Source organism: Myxine glutinosa, chromosome 10, assembly GCF_964187855.1.
Source record: "Myxine glutinosa chromosome 10, kmMyxGlut1.1, whole genome shotgun sequence".
NCBI classification, from domain to species: Eukaryota; Metazoa; Chordata; class Myxini; order Myxiniformes; family Myxinidae; genus Myxine; species Myxine glutinosa.
In genome coordinates this window covers 73,626,582-73,648,905 of record NC_136270.1, presented here as the reverse complement: position 1 = coordinate 73,648,905, position 22,324 = coordinate 73,626,582, and the positions used below count along the sequence as shown (strand labels likewise).

Genomic DNA, 22,324 nt, shown 5'->3' with positions numbered 1-22,324 from the left:
GTCGGCCCGTGCGTCGTCCATGAGGCCGAACGTGGCTAGGAGTAGCCGCTTGAGTGCCTCGTACTTGTGGCCGTCCGGTGGGTGGCAAAGGACGGACACAACTCGAGCGGCCGTGCCGGGCCCGAGGGAGGCGACGACATGGCAGTAGCGCAGGTCGTCGTTGGTGAGGCGCCGAAGCTGAAATTGGGCTTCGGCTTGAACGAACCAGACTTCGGCCTGGGCCTCCCAAAATTCGGGAAGTTTAATCGCCATTGCCTTGTCGTTGGCCATTGCAATGGCGTCGTGTTCGGAAGGATCGCTATGGCAGATCCAACGTCGAGGGTCACCAGTAAAGCGCGGCGTTACGCGCGCTGCTTGTGAGCAAGGAGGAAGCGGACAAGCGGTAACATATAAACGTCTTTATTGTAAGAGCACACTGTAACACTGAATTGCTCCGGGCTGGTCGCCCGGTGTATATCATGAGGCCACGCCTACCCCTCGGGCGTGGCCACCGCCCACTTGGTGCGTGGAATGATGTCACCACGCCAGTGGGCTTTTGTGTCCGCCACACTGGGATGTTATTTGCTCAATTAACACATGGGAAAGTCATTTCAATATACTTGGTTGTCCCTCATTTACTCAGGTGTTTCCATTTTGTGTCCTCTACCTATATGTGTGTGTATACATATATATATATATATATATATATATATATATATATATATATATATATACACACACACACACATATATATATATACACACACACACACACACACACACACACACACACACACACACACACACACATCTCGTTTTTTCATTTCTGTTCCTTACAATTCTATCCCTCTCTTTCATTCAGACACACACACACACACACACACACACACACACACACACACACACACACACACACACACACACACACACATATATATATATATACACACACACACACACACACACACACACACACACACACACACACAAAAAAAATAGTTCCTGTGCATCAGTTACACCTTTGTGAAAGGAGAAATGAAAACAAACATCACATTTTTTGGTCATATCAAGATTGAGTGTTTGTAAAACATGAAATCAACATGAGAATGTCAACACGTGTGTGCATGACATGTCTCCAGAGCATTGAACAAGGGTGCAGTCAAAAGTCAGTTAACAGCTCAGCATCTAATGTGGCCACCATTTGTGTTGACACACGCTTGGCAATGGCACCTCATTGAGGACACAAGTTGGTTGAATAAAGGCTTGAGGGATGTCATTACAGATTTGTACCAAGGTCTGCTGCAGTTGGGCCAACGTCGCCGGCCCATTTTGAAAACGGAACAATCATCATTCCATTTCATCCCACACATGTTCTGTGGGAGAAAGATCAGGTGAAACAGCTGGCCCGGGAAGTGTGAGAGTGTTCTGTTGTATGATGAAGTCGGTGACCACTTGTGCGACATGAGTGCACGCGTTATCCTCTTGAAGTGTGATGTGACGTCCATGAACCTGCAGGAACAGGAGGCCGGGAGAACGGAGAACCTCATCCAGATACAGAGTACCTGTCAAATTGCTATTAATGACGTCTTGCTGTGTTCTGTGATGTGTGGTGATGATATGCATCCCCATACCATCATGCCTTCCCCGCCAAATGACGAACGTTGCACAACACCCGCGTCAGTGGAACGTTCCCCTTCCCATCAATAAATGTGACAAGAGGCATCACTACTGTCAAGACAGAACCTCCACTCATCTGGAAAGAAGACAGCAGCCCAATGTTGTCTCCTGAACCTCAAGCGATGTCTACACCAGGCTCGGCGCGCATGTCGATGAGATGGCAACAAAATTGGATTACTGCTGGTCGTCGTGGTCAGTTGTTATGCTCGCATAAAGGATGGCTGATAGTTCTGGCACTGATTGGTCGCAAGCCAAGGATGCTGCGAGATGTCAAACTTGCTGTCTGAAACAGATTCCTGAGGTGCACCAGCCGTATATGGTTATCCCGCCGACGTGACGTCAGTCACATGCGGTCGCCAGAACGTGGACGGTCTTTGATGTTCCCAATTTTTGCTGACATCTCCAGAGTGACTTGTGGTTTTCCGTTGAACACCAAAACACTGAGCCACAACGTTTTTGTGACATTCCTATCTCAAGCATGCCAATAACACGTAGACGTTCATTTTTGGAAAGGTGTGGCATCACATTTACGATGATTAGACGTCAATAAGAATATTTTTCACAGCTGGGATCGTTCAGCTAATCGTGCTGCATTGCAATTTGATCAGTACCACGTGTAGATTGCTAGGGAACACATGTCAGTATCATTTAGTGTAATTTTTTTAAATGGTGCACAGGAACTTTTTCCATGAGTACGTACATACATACATATATATATATATATATAATCCTGTCACAATTCACAATCTTACATAGTGAAAAAATAATGGGGTGTTTCTTGGACAATTGCACAAGCATCGAATTCTGAGAACCTTTTAAATGTACCCTCATACACAACACAAGCCAGCACAACCCGGATCATGTGTGAGTTCATCTATTTTAAAAAGTAAATACGAAAACTTTGAAGAGTCGTCAGCTCATATGAAGAGCTAATATTGTGGTCGTTAATAATTATACATTGCATACACTGCACTCACATTTTATATAAAAATAACAAAGCTGCATAGCGGTTCCGCGATACGTACTATGCGTCATGTTCAATAAACTTTGGATCAAGAAGGATGCACAAAGTTTCCCTGAAACACACAAATGAATGACCTGTTGTTATTAACTTGCTTTTAAGAGAAGACACGACATAACAGCATTTGTATTTTAGGAGACATATGTAAAAGACGGATACTGAGACAGATGCAGAAGAGTAGGAGATCTTACGTAGGTTTGTTGACGTCACTGGCATGTTGCAATGCCTGATGGTCACAGTGTAGTACAAATAGGATTGGTGCCAAAAGTTCATGCATGCCCTGTTCACAAAAAACAAAAAAAACAATAAACATGGATTCTACAGGTTTTTCCCCACATAATCATCCAACTTGCCTAAAGAGCAAGGATCGGACAATCTTTAGACAGCACACAGAAACACAAGTATGCTTTTTTCTATCCTGTTATTAAAAATAAGTAGAACTGGAATGTTCACTGGTTTGGGGTGACGGTGTGATGCCTGGTGGATTTGGATACGCTTCCAGATAAAACAAATACAAATTCCAGCTAATCTGCTACAAACACGACTACAAACTTGAGTGATACCAACTACTCGTACATAACACTTGACACCAAATTATGACAACAAATAGAAAAACAACGAAAAATAAGCACTTACCATGTTCTTCTATAACAAGCTCTGAAACTTACACAGAAAAACAATATGAAATCTCACGAGAAAACCTGATGCTCGCCTACTCTTGGTGGGAGAATCTCGTGGGAACTTTAATGTCCAACTAATGCCAGCAGAAAGTGCCCAGCTTAACGTTCATCCAATGAATAGCGCGCTTTGTGATGTAACACCCCGTCTGTGAAGCATCAACCAGACAGTATATAATTGGGCTGAGAATCAAACCCAGACCAGACAGCTGAAAGGTAAATGCACGACCGAACAATCTCCCATCCAAACGCCTACTAGGGTTAAATGTACTTATCTTTCCAAAAAATATTTAGTGCGTTCAAAGCTCAGAAGCAAACACAGGGAAAAACACAAGCATAATGGTATAGTTAGTGCATTGTGCATTGTAAAATAAAATTAATGCCATCAGAACAAGGAAGTCACATGCAAAGGATGGCAGCATTCCGAGCTATTCAAATCTTGGCAATGTCCAAATGTGAATTGTCCTCAAGGTAAAGATCAGATACTATTTTAAAGATCATCAACAAACCTTATCAATTTAAAGATTCTTCATTGAAAAACTCATTGCTTAAAGAATACCAGACGGTGATCATGGACTTAAGTCACCTGGCGGTACAGCAGGTGTTCATTCTCTCGGGCAAAGCAGAAAAGGATGTCTGCCATCATTTCCTGCACCGATGCGTCCTGAAAGAACAGTATTTCGGGGAACCTGCAACGGCAATTCCAACTCGCAACATCTGCGATAGGTAGACATTGCACACACTTCTACAGTTCAGTTGCACTCACGTTCTTGTAACATCCTGCTGTATGATCATCTTTAGTTCCTTGTCTTGAAAAAACTTATTCCAAGGGCTCTGCAAATGAGAAAATTGTTTAGTGTCAAATGTTCCAGAGGAACCAAGTGATGTGATTCTATCTTCACTTGCAACAAGGAAAAAATATATAAAATGAGGAAGCTGGAATGCCCAATAACAATCCAGGTTTACTCCAATACAAAGGGTGAAATAACTACATCATCCCATCTTTAACTGGAACGGCACTCGGGCAGAGTGAATACTCACTTCGCATGCTCATTCTGAACAAAAATACCATCTATAACTGAACACGCTATTATTATGGCCGATAACATCATTGCTGGGAGCACGGCTGTGCCGCAGATGCAGTTCCCCCTGTTTCCAGTAAGCTGGTACTCATTTTGCTGACGTCAGAAGGATGACAGGCTGAGTCAACCCACCTTGTGATATTTAACAGCACGACAGGGGCTCAAACTCAAGACCCTAATATCTTCAGCCAAGACCCTGCGATCTTAAGCCAGCCACCTTAACTATTAAGCCAACACCAGGCTTATTGATTGTTGATTATTAGGATATTTAATGACCACATTTGTGCATATTAAGGCTAAATTGCATCAATAAAGGTGAATACAAAAAACCTTTCAAACTATATTCCCCATGGTCAATCACATGTATGAAGTTTTGCATCTACAGTCATGTGAAAAAGTAAGTACACCCCATGTAAAGTTTTGACTTTTTCAACATATTTCAACATAGATATTTGATCTTCATTTCAACAATATTGATAGATAAAGGTGATATAATATATCAAATATCATGAAACATTTACATTTTGTAGCCCATTTTATAATTTAAATAAACATAAATGCAAATTTCGCATGTGGAAAAAGTAAGTACACCCCTACATTTATCACTACTTCAAATACCTAAAATTATAATCAGGTGCACCAGCTCAGGTGCAAATGATTAGAACATCGTTAGAGAGGATCTTGGAGGAACCTGTCTTATTTAAACCTCAGACATTTAGTTTGGTTTGCTCTTTGTTGTTGAAGTGTGCGGCGTCACCATGCCTAGATCAAAAGAGCTCTCTGAGGACTTCAGAAAGGAGGTTATAGATGCCTACGAGTCTGGGAAGGGATTTATAAAGATCTCCAAACAATTTGAAATAAATCATTCGACTGTCCAGAAGATCATCTACAAGTGGAGAAGATCCTAAACAACTGCCAACTTGTTCAGGCCAGGCCGCCCCAGCAAGTTCAGCCCGAGAGCAGACCGCAAGATGCTGAAAGAAATCTCTAAGAACCCCAGAATGTCATCACGGGACCTACAGGTAGCTCTTGCCACTGTTGATGTCAAAGTGCACGAGTCTACCATTAGAAAGAGGCTGCACAAATTTGATCTACATGGGAGGTGTGCCAGGAGGAAACCTTTGCTGTCCAGAAAGAACATCAGGGCAAGACTAAAGTTTGCCAATGAACACCTAGGCAAAGACCAGCACTTCTGGAGCAATGTGCTCTGGACAGATAAGTCAAAGGTGGAGCTATTTGGCCACAGTACCAGAAGACATGTTTGGCGAAAACCAAAGACAGCATTTGACCACAAGAACCTGATACCAACTGTAAAGCATGGTGGTGGAAATATTATGGTTTGGGGCAGCTTTGCTGCATCAGGGCCTGGGCAGCTCACCATCATAGAATCCACTATGAATTCTTCATTATACCAGAGGGTGCTTGAGGATAATGTGAGGCCATCTGTCGGAAAGTTGAAGCTCAAGCAAAGGTGGACCTTGCAACATGACAATGACCCTAAACATACCAGTAAATCCACCAAGGAATGGCTGAAAAGAAAGAAATGGAGGGTTCTGGAATGGCCAAGTCAAAGACCGGATCTAAATCCCATCGAGATGTTGTGGGGGGATTTGAAACGAGCTGTGCATGCAAGAAACCCTTCAAACATCGCACAGCTGAAATAATTCTGCATGGAGGAGTGGGAAAAAATTTCTCCCAGTCGATGTCAGAGACTGGTAGACAGTTATAAGAAACGCCTACTTGAGGTTGTTTCTGCCAAAGGGGGCAATACCACCTATCAGGGCCAAGGGTGTACTTACTTTTTCCACATGCGAAATTTGCATTTATGTTTATTTAAATTATACAGTGGACTACAAAATGTAAATGTTTCATGATATCTGTTATATTATATCACCTTTATCTATCAATATTGTTGAAATGAAGATGAAATAGCTGTATGTTGAAATATGTCGAAGAAGTCAAGACTTTACATGGGGTGTACTTACTTTTTCACGTCACTGTATCTATTAAGCTGTTCTGCAGAAGATTTTTAAATGTTTTTATTTTCAATCCAATATGGCCGCCAGACCATGTGACACCATGGCCAGCCAGTCGATCACATGCATAACGTTTTGCATCAATCTGTTAAGCTGCTCTGCAGAAGATTTTAAATGTTTTTATTTTCAATACAATATGGCTGCCAGACCATGTGACCGATGATGTCAAAAATGTAATTCTTCGCTCACATCGGGTCGTAGATCAGATATACAGTGCCGTCAGAAAGTATTCACACCCCTTGACATTTTCATATTTTGTTGTGTTACAGCCTCGGAGACAAACATTTTGCTACCTAGGAGACATGCTGAATGGAGAAGGTGGATCAGACTCGGCAACGGTTGCTGGAGTGAGATGTGCATGGAAGAAGTTTTGGGAACTTAGTGGCATGCCGACGAGGAGGGGGGTGTCGTTGAAGCTAAAGGGAAAGGTGTATGCTGCATGTGTGAGAAGTGTTATGATTTATGGGAGCGAGACATGGGTAATGAACGTAGAGCAGCAACGAAGGCTGGAAAGGGTGGAAATGCGAATGGTTCGGTGGATGTGCGGAGTATCGTTGAGAGAGAGGAAGACAAATGATGAATTGCGAAAGATGATGGGAATAGAGCCTGTGATTGATGCTGTGAAGAGAAACAGTTTGAGATAGTTTGGTCATGTGTTGAGGAAGGATGAAAGTGACTAGTTGAGAAGAGTGATGGAAATGAATGTAGAAGGAAGTAGAGGATGGGGAAGACCGAGAAAGACTTGGCTAAAGATGGTCGAAGAAGAAATGCGGGCAAGGGGGTTAACAAGGAGAGATGCAGAAAATAGGGAAAATGGAGAAGATTGTCATGGGGCCCGCAAGGCTAACCCCGCTCTAGCAGGGAAAATGGCCTTAAAATGCCTGTTGTGTTGTTGTTGTGTTACAGCCTGAATTAAAATGGATTCAATTGAGATTTTTTTTGTCGTTGATCTACACACAATACCCCATAATGACAAAGTGGATTTTTTTTTAGAAATACATGCAAAACTTCCAAAATGCATTTCTACAACCTCAATGTTTTAGAAACAGCACCTCATCCTCCTGTGACAGGGGGTTATTGACACTCAGGTCTTGGCCCTTTTCTTCTTCATGTGGGTTGGTGATGTGCTGAAACACAGAATGTATGAGCAAGATATTTAATGCTGGAACAACGGAGGTTGTTCTCTCGTACATGAAACATCTGGCAGTTAACTTTGCAATCCACCCCTTTCCACAAAACACTTAATCACCTGTTAAAAGTTACCTGCCCACAGCCACACCCCGATCGCATTATTTTGTGATTATTCAATCCCATCATAGCTGATGATGTAAAACAATTTTAAAACCGAGAGCAAGTGAATCCTTCATACTGACAACACAATGTTATCATCCCTTGACAATCATTAAAACTGATAACTTGTTATTGCACTATGAATGTATTTCACAATATCCTCAGAATGAGCATTTAGGTTTTCCTTTTTTAAATTAAAATGATATTAAAGCCTCAATGTCACGTTTTCATCCCCTCTTAAATAATCATTCATCAATCGTCATGATAAAAATATTATACGAGATGAAGACTTTGACAAAGGGAAAAGCCAATCTAATTTATTTAAATAACCCCGCGAATAACCCTGGTGTTGGGCTAGCGGTCAGGGTACCGGCTTATGATCCTAGGATCCTGGGTTCGAATCCCGGTCGATCGCTGAATTAACGCCAGGGGGGTTGACTCAGCCTGTCATCCTTCCGAGGTCGGCTAATTGAGTACCAGTTCACTGGTAATTCCCTGTTTGTCGTTAAAGGCGGCGAAAAGGGTTGGCGTCAGGAAGGGCATCCGGCCGTAAAACATTGCTTCAAAAAGGGGACCAAAAAACAACAACAACCACGATTCCCGAAAAAGGCCAACCCCCGCTTTGCGGGGAAAAATGGCCTCTCAAGGTGGTTATTATATTTTTTAACCCAGCGATTACAGTTAATATTGTAATGAAAATGACCTGCAAAGATTAATTAGTTTGAGTAGTTATCTTTTGATCTGCATGTTAACATTGGTTGTATCACATTGCCCCAAATCGCGCTGCCAGGCTTGATTGTTTAAATTAGATAGTCATTTCCCGTCAAACCACGTGTAATTTCACCTATTACATCACCACTCCCCTCCAAATCCATTATTTAACGAGAACGGCACCCAGTAGAGAGCCTGGGTTGGCCATATCCCTCCACCTGGTTGACCATATCACTGAATGGTGAAGAATCATAAAAAATTAAATAACTCATTTCCGAATCCATATTCAGATATTTACCAAAATTGAATCGATTCTTCCTTGTCACACACCCAACGTGTCCAACAAGTTTCGTCCAAATCCATCCATAACTTCTTTTTTTTTTGCATACAAGTTCAAGGCTCGTGTAAGAGGTAACATTAATCACAAAAAAAAAAACTGACACATAAAACATATGATAAAGGGAGCGGGAGACAAGATGGGGAGAGAGAGGGAATCACATAAGTACAACAGTAGAGAACAGGGACTTCGGGAGATCTGTGGGAGGGAGAGGGCTTGGGGGAGGAGGTATGGTAAGGGGGGTAGGGGGGGGAAATAATCATGGACACTGATAGGACTTCAAGGAAAGAAGTTGGTATTTCAAAAAAGTGGATCTGGGGTGAATTAACAGGGGAAGAAAAGATCAAGGTTTTGGATGGGGGAAGATAAGAGATGGTGGTGAACAGCTGTTTTAAAGACCTGGAGGGAGGAGTGGGATTGAAGAGAGTGAGGGAGTTTGTTTCAGAGGTGGGAGAAAAGAGGAATGAAAGAGTGAAGGTGAGCAGAGAGTCTTGATTTTGGCAGTTTCACCAGAAGAGGGTTGCTTGCAGATCTTGTGCGACCTGTAGGAATATTTGGGGGACAGAGCACAGACAGAGCTGGGGGAGCTAGACCGGAGAGCGGTCGCTAGAAGACAGAAAGACCACCAACCTGCCTGCGGTGAGTGAGTGAAAGGCCCTCAGTCAGCTTTATCGTGGGAGATTCCAATGATTCTGAAAGCTTTGGTTTCAACAGCGTGAAGCCGAGCGAGGTGAGAGGCAGGAGCACCGGCCCAGAGGGGAGAACAGTATTCCATTGAGCTGCGGATGAAAGCCTTGTATGTGGTGAGGAGCTCAGGTGTGCCAAGGAAGGACTTCGCACAATGGAGGATGCCCAGTCGGCGACTGGCTTTGGAGGCCAGCTTGGAAATGTTGTTTTCCCAGGAAAGATCATGGCAGATAGTGAGACCCAAAAGCTTGAGTGACAGAACTTCTTGGAGAGGATTGTTGAGAAAGTAGATGGGAGGGTTGTCCAGTTGGTCTTTTTGGAAAGACATCGTAAGAGTGTGAGATTTGTCAGGATTGAAAGACATGTTCCACTTATTTGACCAGTTTGTGATTTTGTCCAGGTCTGCAGAGAGTGAGGAGGCTGCAGACTGCCGATCTGAGGGATGAGGTATGGAGCGGCAGAGAGTGGAGTCATCAGCAAAGAGATAGAGAGGATTTTCCAGAGAGTCGGAGAGAGGAGGACCAGAAAAAGCACAGGGCCCAGAACACTGCCTTGGGGAACTCCAGCCTGAACAGGAAGGGGAGATTAGAGAAATCCATTCAGGGCCACACGTTGACTACGACCAGGGAGGAAGTCCACAGGCCATGAGTGGATATTTCCATGGATACCATAGGAGGAGAGTTTGGTGAGCAGAGCGGGGTGCCAGATCGTATCGAAGGCACGTGATATGTGAAGGGAGACAGTTCTGATTTTCTGTTTGGCATTGAGGACCTCCATCCATTGTTGAGACAGCAGAAGTAGCTTGTTCAGAGTGGAGTGACCTGGTCTGCATCTGAAACTTCTAGAAAAATTATAGTAGCCGGATCCGAATCCGGATCTTCACCAAAATCTAATGATTTCGTCCTTGTCACATACGCTACATCTCTGCCAAATTTCGTCCGAATGCATCCACAACTTTTTGAGATATTTTGTTCACAAATGGACAGACAAACGTACAGACAGGGGTGAAAACATAACCTCCATCCACCTTTGGTGGAGGAGGTAATTACGGCGACATTCCATTGGTGAGCAGGCCACAGTAATGGTCACGGAAGCCTTGTGTCCATGTGACGCCAGGGAGGTTGAGATCTGGGCACTGATTAGGCTCGTGAGACCACGTGCTGTGTCGAGCATGCTGTCCGTCATGTGGTGTTGACATAGACAACGGATGTGAACGATCAAAAACGCCCAATATGGCGCCGATATGATGGACGTGCACCAATGAATTGTGAGTGCAACATCATACGAAGGGGATTTTACCAACAGCTCCAGGGGAGCAAAGTGTTTAGCTCGTGGTCTGGCAACAAGCGTTTTTAGCAGGATGCACTCCGGGATCAGTTGTACCATGAACCCGGTGCAGGAGCCTGGAGTCAATCTGAGAAACACGGTGTGCAGAAGTGACATTGTCCGGATCCCGAATACTTAACACGCAACAATAGTTGAGCGACCCACCTCGCAGGCCACTGTGCATAGGGAGAAGCAGCGCGCACGTCCCACGGAGCACCAGACAACAAAGCCCCTGGCTAAATGAACACACCTTACCCAGTGTACCTCCCATACTCTTCCTTATTATTACCTGCACCACCAAAGGTGAATGGAGGTTATGTTTTCATCCCTGTCTGTCTGTCCGTTTGTTTGTTTGTGAACAAAATATCTCAAAAAGTTGTGGACGGATTCAGTCGAAATTTGGCATCGATGTAGCGTATGTGACAAGGACGAAATTATTAGATTTTGGTAAAGATCCGGATTCGGATCCGGCTAATATAATTTTTTAAGTGATTCTTCACCATTGGGAGATCGGGCCAAAAACGATACATAGCAGGATATCTCAAAAAGTTATGGACGGATTTGGACGAAACTTAGTGGACCGGTTGGGTGTGTCACAAGGATCGATTCAATTTTGGTGAAGATCTAGCTAGTAGAATTTTAAAGTGATTCTTCACCATTGAGTGATATGGCCAACCAGGTGGAGGTATGCTCTCTACTGAGTTCCGTTCTAGTTTTCGTTTGTGTCATCTTCCTCTTATCCTGTGAGTGTGTGTCGATAAGTGTGGCATAAGATAGGCACCAGCCCATTTTTGTTTAGCTAAGTGAGTGTTTGTGCCAATCGGATTTCTTTGCTTCAGTGTCCCCCACCCCAATTATTCATTTTATTACGCACTTGCTTCTTCCCATGTATGTGCGGAAGTTGCCTCTGGCATAATAAATTATATTGGAGAGGTCATAACCACGCCAAAGTTTGAGGTGTAAATTTAAATTGATGACGGTAACCCTGAATCGTGATTCGCACACTCAAATAAAAGTCACCTTACACTCAGGCTATTCTGCAGCGCGTTTACTCCGGCATGACCGGGTTTAAGTCCTTCCGGTCCCATCCCCGAACAGGTAACAACATTGATGTTAACATGCAACTCAATTTTTAGTCTCCATTTCATCCAATCTATTACCAAGTCTACTTGGTCATGGTTCCGGTTGAAAGAGAACAATCCATTAAGTACAGATTATTGCAGACACTGCACGTCATGTGTCCCAATGCAGACATTTGCAGACAGATTCAACTTTTCGAGGGATCAAACGCAGAACCAAGTAGTACAGCTTTATTCCCTTGGCATATTGGTCACCTTTTCCTTGACACTTTTGTAGTTGTTTCTTTGGCACTGTATATGCTCGAGCCAGAGACTGCGATCCTCAGGGAGGCACCGCAGGTAGAGCTGTAACACACATACGGTGATGTAACGCATCAGTTCAACAGTAGACCCACAGCAAACCATTTCCCAGTGTACCCAAGTCACTTCAACACAGGTTCTTTTTTTTAAAGGATTTGACACACCATGGACCATACATCTTTCGGTGGTAAATTTTAAAAGCCTGCATGTTAAATTTTTCAGGCACTGTATAATATAGTATTTGAAATAGGAAGAAGGAAGGAGGAAGGAGATATGGGAGGCTAAATCAAAAAGTGGTGACAAGAAGCAAATTATGCACATTAATAGTGTATTTAAAGTGTAATTTCAGGTGGGGAAGTCCCAAAGAGCAGGATGCAAACCCCTTCCTCTCCTCTCCGCACCATAAACCAATGGTCTGAGGACTTAACATTGACTAAGCAAGTTATGCTTCACAGACGGAAGTGTTATATTAAGAGTGTAGTACTGGTGAAAAATTGAGAAAACTTCATAGGTACCTTTGAGAGGCCTTTACACAAAAACAAAGTCAAGTTAATATCTAATTTTCAGTTTTTCTTGAAAGATATAATCTTGGCTTTAACTCAGACCAGTTTCAACGCTTCTTTGTCATATTACATGCATATAATTTGCATAAATTAGACCGTCAATAAAAAACAAGGAAAAACAAAGAACACATTTCTACTTCTATCTTCTATGTCACCTATCATTCTTTTCACACAAAACATGGTACATGTATTATACACATGTATTACTCTACTACCTAATGAGAGGATTTTGTGAAATTATGTCAAATGTTCACTAATTAGCCAATTATGCCAATTACCAGATAAAACTTGGTTGGCCTTCAATAAATCCACAATGGCTACTCCTATAAACAAAAGCCTTCATCATTTTAAAGGAAGTGATATTCTGAATATCCTGTCCAAATTTCAGCCCAAAAGAATGATGCATTTCCCAAGTTATAACAAATTTCATGCAAAATATTATATTGAATTGAATTGAAATTGGAATTTTTCAATAATTAGGGGTACCTCTATGACCTCTAATAGCATGATTCTTGTTTATAAGACTATAAGGAAACTGTTCAGCTAAAAAACAAAAAACAAACAAAAAAATCACCTGTTCACCAGTACTACACCCTTAAGATTATGAGGGTGGTTCAAATTCTGCTCGTTCGTTCTTGCTTCACCTTCTCCTGCCCAATTAAATTTATCCTCCTTTGGCGACCTCCCATCGGCCTGGAGGTCAGAAAAATCTCACCCCTCCCCCCCATATACAGAACGGTACAAAAACAGATCCCAACAACAACAGACCAATGACCTTACTTCCAATCACAAGTAAAGTTATGGAATCCACGATTGCTGCTGATGTCAAGTCTTTCCTGTGTTACGGATTCGTAACTTCCGTTGTTGTGGTTTTCACCCACTTGACATATTTCTGATATTATGTACTATTATTATTCTCAGAAGGTTTATTATTCATGAACAGTTATCTAAAGTTAAAAAGGCTAACTTTAAATGATACCGGAAACTGAACCGGAAGACGACGGCAGAGAAGAGGAAGAGGCGTGGCGAGCAAAGTCGGAGAAGACGCGTGACGTCGAGGCTCCGTAGCGAGAGTGGTCTACCGAAAGTCGCGAGGGAATTTTGAGTTCTTTGAAAGGACATCCGGCGATAGGAAGTATCGCTGCAATTGAGAAATCTGCATAGTCAGGTTTGGGCGCTGAGATTTTGACGAATCCTCGCCTAGTCGCATCGACTCAAGTAAGAGCCGTCGGCCATTTTGAACCTCGCACTTCTGACACCTACAAAGGTTTTGCTTCGCGTCAGCATCACCCCAACATCCTACCGTCTGTCAGGGATGTGTGTGTGCAACCGCTTCGTCTCCAATTACGTTGCGGTTTGCTAAGTGAGCGGTGAAGGTGCTCCTCTGGAGGGCACCTTTGTATAGTTTCGGTGGGGTGATCGCCATTGCCAACTGTACGCGATTCGGGTCTCGACTGGAGAGCGAGATTGGGGCTTCGACTGGATATCGTTCTAACGACCGCTGGAGCGAATCACCTTCGCCTTGGAAAAGGTTATTGAGACATTGAGGAGTGTCCTTTTCACTCGCTGGGAGCGCAGTGAGTTATCTGACTTGAGTGATGGTACCATCGTAAGCGATAAGGTATATAGAGTGCACTCTTAATTGCCAGTTGTTGTACCGTTATTCTTGTGTGTGATTTTTAATACAATATCTGTTCATTTATAATCATTGGTGTGGCGTCACTATTGATTTCTAATACAGAATAACATATTTTTCTGCCGGGGCTCCTCTCGGGGTTCGGAGGTTTACCGAGACCAGGAGATATTGGAGAAACCCGTAACAGAAATTGGGGGCTCGTCCAATTGACTCGTGGGCTCGAAATTGGGTCTTCGTCCGGGATTTAATTACCTGAAAACATCCATTTGGGATTGACCCAGATTGAAATTGGGGGTTTGTACTGTGGAAAAATTGGGGACTTGGCTTTGCTGATTAAATTCCATAAATCTCGGACGGTGGATTAAATTCCTTAAATTTCGTCCGGGAAGGAATTCCCTAGCATTCCCAAATTTTCCAATTTTGGAATATTCTCCAACATTCCCAAATTTTTCAAAAAAAAAAAAAAAAGTTTAAAAAAAAAGATTCCTTGTGTGAAGGTTAACAGGTGCTAACGGATAGTCACCATGGAGTTTGACGCAGAGAAGTTTGCAGAGACCCCTAGTGAGGCACAGTTCCGAGCGTTACTAAAATCGGAACTTGATATTGGCCAAACATTTTAGCTTGGAGGTCCGAGCTAAAATGACGAAAACAGAGATGCAGACAGTGGTGATAGGATCTATGGTGGAACTAGGAACATGGAAAGAGGGAGCCTTGGATTGGTTACCAGAAGAACAAGACAATGTGGAGCTCCAAAAAATGGAGATGCAATTGCAGAGCCAGGAAAGGTTAAAAACACAGGAAAGAGAACTCCAGGAAAGGTTAGAAGAGAAAAAAGCAGAGGAAAGGAGAGCTGCAAGAGAACTCGAGGAAAGGTTAGAAGAGAAAAAAGCAGAGGAGAGAAAAGCTGAAAGGGAGTTAAGGGAACAGGACTCGGCGCTTCAGCAGGAAATTAAACTCAAGGAGCTTTTTTTTTTTTTTTTGGTATACAGAGTCGAGGCTCGTGAAAGAGCTAACATTTATCAAACAAACAAATCAAACAAACAAGCAAAAAAAGTATATAAAAAGGGGAGCGGTCGACAAGATGGGGAGAGAAGGGGAGGAAGCACACAAACACAACATTTGAGAGCAGGGACATCGGGAGATGTGTGGGAGGGAGAGGGCCTGGGGGGAGGCAGGATAGGTATAAAACACAAGGACACCAAGGACTTCCAGGAAAGAAGACAAAAATCACCTCAAAAAAAGTGGATTTGGGGTGAAATTAGCGGGGGTAGAAAAGATCAAGGTTTTGGATTGGGGAAGATAAGAGATGGTGGTGAACAGCCGTTTTAAAGACCTGGAGGGAGGAGTGGGATTGAAGAGAGTGAGGGCGTTTGTTCCAGAGGCGGGAGAAAAGAGGAATGAAGGAGTGAAGGTGAGCAGAGAGTCTTGATTTTGGCAGTTTAACCATAAGAGGGTTGCAGGCAGATCTTGTGCGACCTGCAGGAATATTTGGGGGACAGAGCCCAGAGAGAGCTGGGGGAGCAAGGCCGGAGAGGAGTCGGTAGAAGACGGAAAGACCACCAACCTGCCTGCGGTGAGTAAGTAAGTGATACCTGCCTGCGGTAAGTGAGAGCTGGATTTAATGAAAGAACGGGGAGAGGTACCATCCATGCTGACTGGTTCGACACCTAGTCAGAACACCTGGGATGTTGGCAGACATGTTAGGCTGGTTCCACTCTTCAATGAAAAGGAGGTAGCCAAGTTTTTTTTACACTTTTAGAAAGTGGCTCGAATGCTAAAATGGCCGGAGGAGTCCTGGACGTTGTTTGTGCAAAGTGTTCTGGTGGGTAAAGCTCAAGATATTTACTCGGCTTTACCGATTGACCAATGTGCAGATTATGGGATAGTGAAGAAAACCATTCTCAAAGCCTATGAATTGGTCCCTGAAGCTTTCCGGCAAAAATTCCGGAACGCCAGGAAGAGGGAGAGTGAGACCAATGTGGAGTTTGCCAGAATGAAAGAAACCATGTTTGATCGGTGGTGTTATTCAAAAGGGGTCGGGAAAGACTTCGAACTATTGCGACAATTGATCCTGGTGGAGGAATTCCAACAGTGTGTCCATGAGGACATTAAAGTACATCTGGAGGAAAGGAAAGTACCAAAGTTGTATGAGGCAGCAACCATGGCAGATGACTATGCCTTAACACACAGGATGAGGTTCCATAAACCTAACTTCCCGCCTGGAGTGCGCACGGAGAGTTATGATACATCCGGTGCGGAGAACGAAGATTCATGGGGGCGGCCTCGAGAGGACTATGAGGACAACTCTGATACTACAACTTTTAGAAATAAGAAGACTACGGTTCCAAGACAGACTTATCCTTCGGGGGGCTCGAGACAAACTACGAGTTTCTCCTCCGGGCCTACTTGCGCTTTTTGCAAAAAACCTGGACACTTGATGTCCCGATGTTATGCTATGGCAAGGCAAAATCAGGAGCGGAGTCAGACTAGTACAACTCCAAATGCAATGGCAAATATGAGAAATCGCCCTCAAAAGGGTTACCAACCATTTATTTCAGAGGGGGTTGTGTCATTGGATGGAGACTCGACTAACCAGAAGCCGGTTACGGTCTTGAGGGACACAGGAGCACATCAGTCTTTGATGCTTGAAGGCACAGGGGATTGGTGGCTGTGTTAAAGCTCCACTTCATGTCATCCATTTCGAGTCTGATTTGGTGTCAGTACCGGTCACCGTAGGTTTACAAGCCACTCTTCCTGTAGAGGGAGTATCTTTTGTTATCGGGAATGATTTGGTCGGTGGTCAAGTTTCTGGTAACCCGATGTTTGTTGAAAAGCCTAGTAGGAAGCGCCCTGAAGAGAAGAGGAAGTACCCTGAAACTAAGTGTCAGCACATGCAAGTCAGGGATGGAGGCAATATTGGCAAGCTCTTTGTAGATGGACTGAACTTCAAAACAAAGGAAGATGTTCTGGAGTCTGCCTTCAGCAAATATGGACCGCTTTTGGAAGTGCTGCTGATAAAAGACAGGGAGACACAAAAGTCAAGAGGGTTTGGCTTTGTCACATTTGAAAACTCAAAGGACGCCAGAGATGCAGAAAAGGATCTGAATAGCAAGGAGTTGGAGGGTCGGACCATAAACGTAGGGAAGGCATTTCATAGGTGTCGAGGGGGCTACAGAGGAATGACAACGGAGTAGTAGTTTTGGTGGTGCCTGCAATCGATATTATTATGGAGGCTCCCAGAGTTACGGCAGCTCCCGAAGGAAGGATTATCAGAGTAGTGGCCGAGAAGGAGACCGCTATTCATGTGACTACAGTGACAAGCGGTCCAACCGTGATTATTATGAAAGTTCGGACGAGTTGAAGCACTGAATGCTGCAGAGCAGCCGAGCCAAGATTCCTACTCGGATTAACCGTGAACGCCACGTTCCTAAAGGCGTCCATGTAGTGAATACTTCCAGGCCTCATCACCCAACCACCATGGAACCTGGCTCTCAGCTCGGCCTCCCGGGAAAAGTGCTGTAGATTTGCTTGACTTTGGATTTTTGATCCCACCCCTTAACCTTCAATCAAAAGAAACTAAAAGTAAACAATGAGAGGGTGCTGAGATGGAGTTTGGCTTTGCAGGAGTCCAACTGGGAAATTGAGCATGTAAAGGGCAGGGACAATGTCGTTGCTGATGCTTTGTCCAGAGTGAATTAACTTTGGAAATCTCTGTGGGTTGCATGAAATTTTGTTGCTTTATTTTTGGGATATTGATAATTGTTGCTCACGGGAATGGGTGATTTGGGTTGTGAGTTTATTTTTGTTTGTTTAAAGAGTTTGCATGTAAAGAAAGTTTTCGCTGTGTTCAAACTTTCTTTCTTGAGGGGGGGGAAGTGTTACGGATTCGTAACTTCCGTTGTTATGGTTTTCACCCACTTGACATATTTCTGATATTATGTACTATTATTATTCTCAGAAGGTTTATTATTCATGAACAGTTATCTAAAGTTAAAAAGGCTAACTTTAAATGATACCGGAAACCGAACCGGAAGACGATGGCAGAGAAGAGGAAGAGGCGTGGCGAGCAAAGTCGGAGAAGACGCGTGACGTCGAGGCTCCGTAGCGAGAGTGGTCTACCAAAAGTCACGAGGGAATTTTGAGTTCCTTGAAAGGACATCCGGCGATAGGAATTATCGCTGGAATTGAGAAATCTGCGTAGTCAGGTTTGGGCGCTGATATTTTGACGAATCCTCGCCTAGTCGCATCGACTCAGGTAAGAGCCGTCGGCCATTTTGAACCTTGCGCTTCGGACACCTACAAAGGTTTTGCTTCGCGTCAGCTTCACCCCAACATCCTACCGTCTGTCGGGGATGTGTGTGTCCAACCGCTTCGTCTCCAATTACGTTGCGGTTTGCTAAGTGAGCGGTGAAGGTGCTCCTCTGGAGGGCGCCTTTGTACAGTTTCGGCGGGGTGATCGCCATTGCCAACTGTACGCGATTCGGGTCTCGACTGGAGAGCGAGATTCGGGCTTCGACTGGATATCGTTCTAACGACCGCTGGAGCGAATCACCTTCGCCTTGGAAAAGGTTATAGAAACATTGAGGAGTGTCCTTTTCACTCGCTGGGAGCGCAGTGAGTTATCAGACTTTAGTGATGGTGCCATCCTAAGCGATAAGGTATATAGAGTGCACTCTTAATTGCCAGTTGTTGTACCGTTATTCTTGTGTGTGATTTTTAATACAATATCTGTTCATTTGTAATCATTGGTGTGGTTTCACTATTGATTTCTAACAAAGAATAACATATTTTTCTGCCGGGGCTCCTCTCGGGGTTCGGAGGTTTACCGAGACCAGGAGATCGTAGAGAAACTCGTAACACCTGTTATAAACAGCCTGATCTCTGACTACCAGTTTGAATTCTGTCCTGGTCACTGAACTCTGAATATGTTGATGCTCTTCTCTCAGCAATGGTTGGAGGCCCGAAGTCTCAATCAAGAGGTCAGGACCGTCTCCTTGGAAATATTTTGGGTATTAAACACAGTCTGGCATCCTGCTTTGCTTGCCGCGCTCTGTCTGTGGCATTCCAGGCCGCCTTCATTCCTACATTTCTGATGTTCTCCCTCACGCAGTCAATGTATTGCTATCAATGTGAACCCTCTCATCCGTTCTCCCAGTGGAGGATGTAGTTTCCCAAGGCAGTGTATTGGGCCTAGTCTAGTTCCTCATCAACATCAATGACATCTCTGATGCTCTGGAAAACTCTTTGCATTTTGCAGATGACTCCGCAGTATGTCATACAAGACCCATTCCTCTACTTGGCAGACAGCAGGTGTGTGTGCGTGTGTGTGTGTGTGTGTGTGTGTGTGTGTGTGTGTGTGTGTGTCTCTGCTCTGGAATGGATTAGATGGTGGTCTGACAAGTGGAGCATGTCCATCAACCCAGGAAAACTTTACTGTCTCAACCTGTCGTTCAGGAGGGATCGTCAAACTACTAACCTAGCTGTGCATTTTGATGGTCAGGCACTGCAAGAGATTCAGTCTCTTGAACTTCAAGGCCTCACCATGAACTGTGACCTCGCCTGGACCACCCACATAGCAAAGCTGACCTCCAAAGCCAGCCACAGACTGGGCATCCAAGTCTTTCCTTGGAAAATCAGAACTACTCAGTTTACAACACCTTTTTCATAGCTCAATGGAGCACTGCTCTTCCCTTGGGCTGGCACCCCAGCATCACATCTGTCTCTCCCAAATTCTGTAAAATCTAAAGTTGTGAATGTGTAATTTTTTTCCCTGCTACCCCCACTGTCAATTGAACCTTTCTCTTCCATGAGCCTCGACCTTACAATGAAGAAAAAAAAATTCGACCTGAACTTTCACTTGTATCTCCTAATTGAGTTAGAATGTATGTCCCAAACTGAATGGTACTTACAAGTAAGGAAAAGAAAATGAAAAGCAAAATAAACAAGAACGGCAATCTTCGGTGTCGCTATGTCAACTGATTTGCCTCCGCCCACATCATTACATCATTATACATACTTGTACCAAGTTTGATTTAAATCCCTTCAGCTGTTCTCAAGTATCACATTTTTACCTGACATGACGTCTGATGCCGAAATCTAATCAATTAATCTTTGCATCATAATATATTGTTACGGTTTTTAGAACCTTCACATGTAAATTTAGTAGTAAATTCCCTTATAAATGACCCCTGTGTACATGTCCCCTTAATTGGCTGTTAATTAAAGATTGCACCTTAGTTAGTCCATGTACAACACGTACGACACCATAGGACCTCTCAATAGTTATGTCATTAGTATGCGTTTCAGGTAAGGCTGTGTTTCCAATAGTTGAATTTGCGTTGCATCAATCAGATAGGATAGATCCCTTTCAATATCCCCAATGGCCTCCTAAAAGTGCCAGTAAGTTGCATGGGGCTGTGTTTACTGGCTCCACATCGCGCCAAAACTCCATCGCCCACGAGGCCAGGATCGGAGAAGAAGGGCATGGCCCCACCTCGTCATCAAAGGTGGAGCCAGAGAGCCCTCATCATCAAAGGTGGTGAGGTACCGGAACCTTGAAAGGTACCGGTCTAGGGGGCCAGAGAGCCCCTAACGACCAACCAGGCTCCAAGGGCGTGGCAAAGAAACGTCTGGTAAAATCGAGAAGGTTCCAAGGGCGTGGTAATGATAATAAAAACCCTTGGCGCGAGAGGGTGGAGAGAGAGAGGGAGCGAGACTGTGAGAAGGTACCAGTTGAGAGGATCATCCATCATTCATCTTCGTCATTTCCTTGGCGCAAACATCCAGCGGCGAGTGAGAGTCGGCACGCTCGTGGGCGATCCCAACCAGCACTGACAACCGGCTTTTCGCCACGGAACCGGAGCGTGGACGCTCAAGCGGGACCACGACGTCGTGCCGCGATCCCCGGATCATCCGCGATCCCCGGACCTCCCTGCCGCCAGCTGTGTGGACCGACTACACTTCTCATCCCTCCAGTCATTCCTGCCCGCAATTCCCTATTTGTGTGAGTCTGTTTGTATTGTCCTGTGGGTATAAGTAAGCCTGTTTAAGCATTGCACTGTCTTCTTTTCCTGTATATTACTTGTATTTCTGCTCTTCCTTTGGTTTTTGTATATTTAATAATAAATACCTGTTCCTCCTTACTTTGGTTTCATTCTCGTCCGATCGCTTTCGTGATTTCTTTCAATTGAGTACCTGTGGCACGATTTTGGCCGAACCGCTTTATAATCGGGTTTAGTCCATTGCTAACGGCTCGGATTCCGGATTGCTAAACCGCTCGGCAAATACCATCTTGTCCGGGATTCGAGCGGTACTTGTCTCCCTGTTTTGCGGAGGGCTTGATAAAGGTATTCGGGCTAATACCTGGATCAATAACCCTGATCAATCCCACCCCCGCAAAAGAGCGTTACAAGTACCAGGACCGGTCGGACGGCCAGCTTAACAAGACAAGGGGGATTAACCCCCCCCCCCCCTTGCTAACGGGAGTGCCGTCCCCCGGATCCGTAACAATTGGTGTCTGGGAGTGGGATTTTGACCCGAACCAAATTTTTAACATCTAAAAAATTTGGTCAAAATTTGGAGCGGCCGAAATTTTATTTAATATACCAAATTAAAGTCATGCCATGGATGATCAAGGCGGTCGGATGCCGGTGGGGGTAGAAGAAGAGGGTTTGGAGGTAACCCAGGACCCCAGGGAGGAATTGGGAGAGAGAGAGAGGAGGAAAGCAATACGAATGTGGCAGAGGGGATTTCAGGCGCACAAGATGGCACCTCGCGCGTGGTGGCCGCGGTAGCCGCGCCCGCTGTCCCACTACCAGCGGGCTTTGATGTGGGGGACTTCGTGACGCAATTCACCACGATGCTGAGAAAGGAAATGGGAAACCAATTTGGGGGATTGAGGAAGGATATGGGAGAAATGAGGGA

At 44.3% G+C, this 22,324-nt stretch overlaps 1 protein-coding gene across 2 annotated transcripts in view; it reads right to left on the bottom strand.

Moving 5' to 3' along the window:
* Positions 1–22,324, bottom strand: part of TBC1D5 (TBC1 domain family member 5) — a 124,807-nt gene that overhangs the window by 39,423 nt on the left and 63,060 nt on the right. For both annotated transcript variants that reach the window (XM_068126756.2, XM_068126757.2), the window contains exons 5-10: positions 12,158–12,247; positions 7,525–7,599; positions 4,121–4,188; positions 3,941–4,043; positions 2,869–2,957; positions 2,682–2,732 (exon numbers count right to left, since the gene is read on the bottom strand). In XM_068126756.2, the coding sequence (XP_067982857.2) occupies positions 2,682–2,732; positions 2,869–2,957; positions 3,941–4,043; positions 4,121–4,188; positions 7,525–7,599; positions 12,158–12,247 (476 nt within the window). The remainder of the gene's footprint in view (positions 1–2,681; positions 2,733–2,868; positions 2,958–3,940; positions 4,044–4,120; positions 4,189–7,524; positions 7,600–12,157; positions 12,248–22,324) is intronic.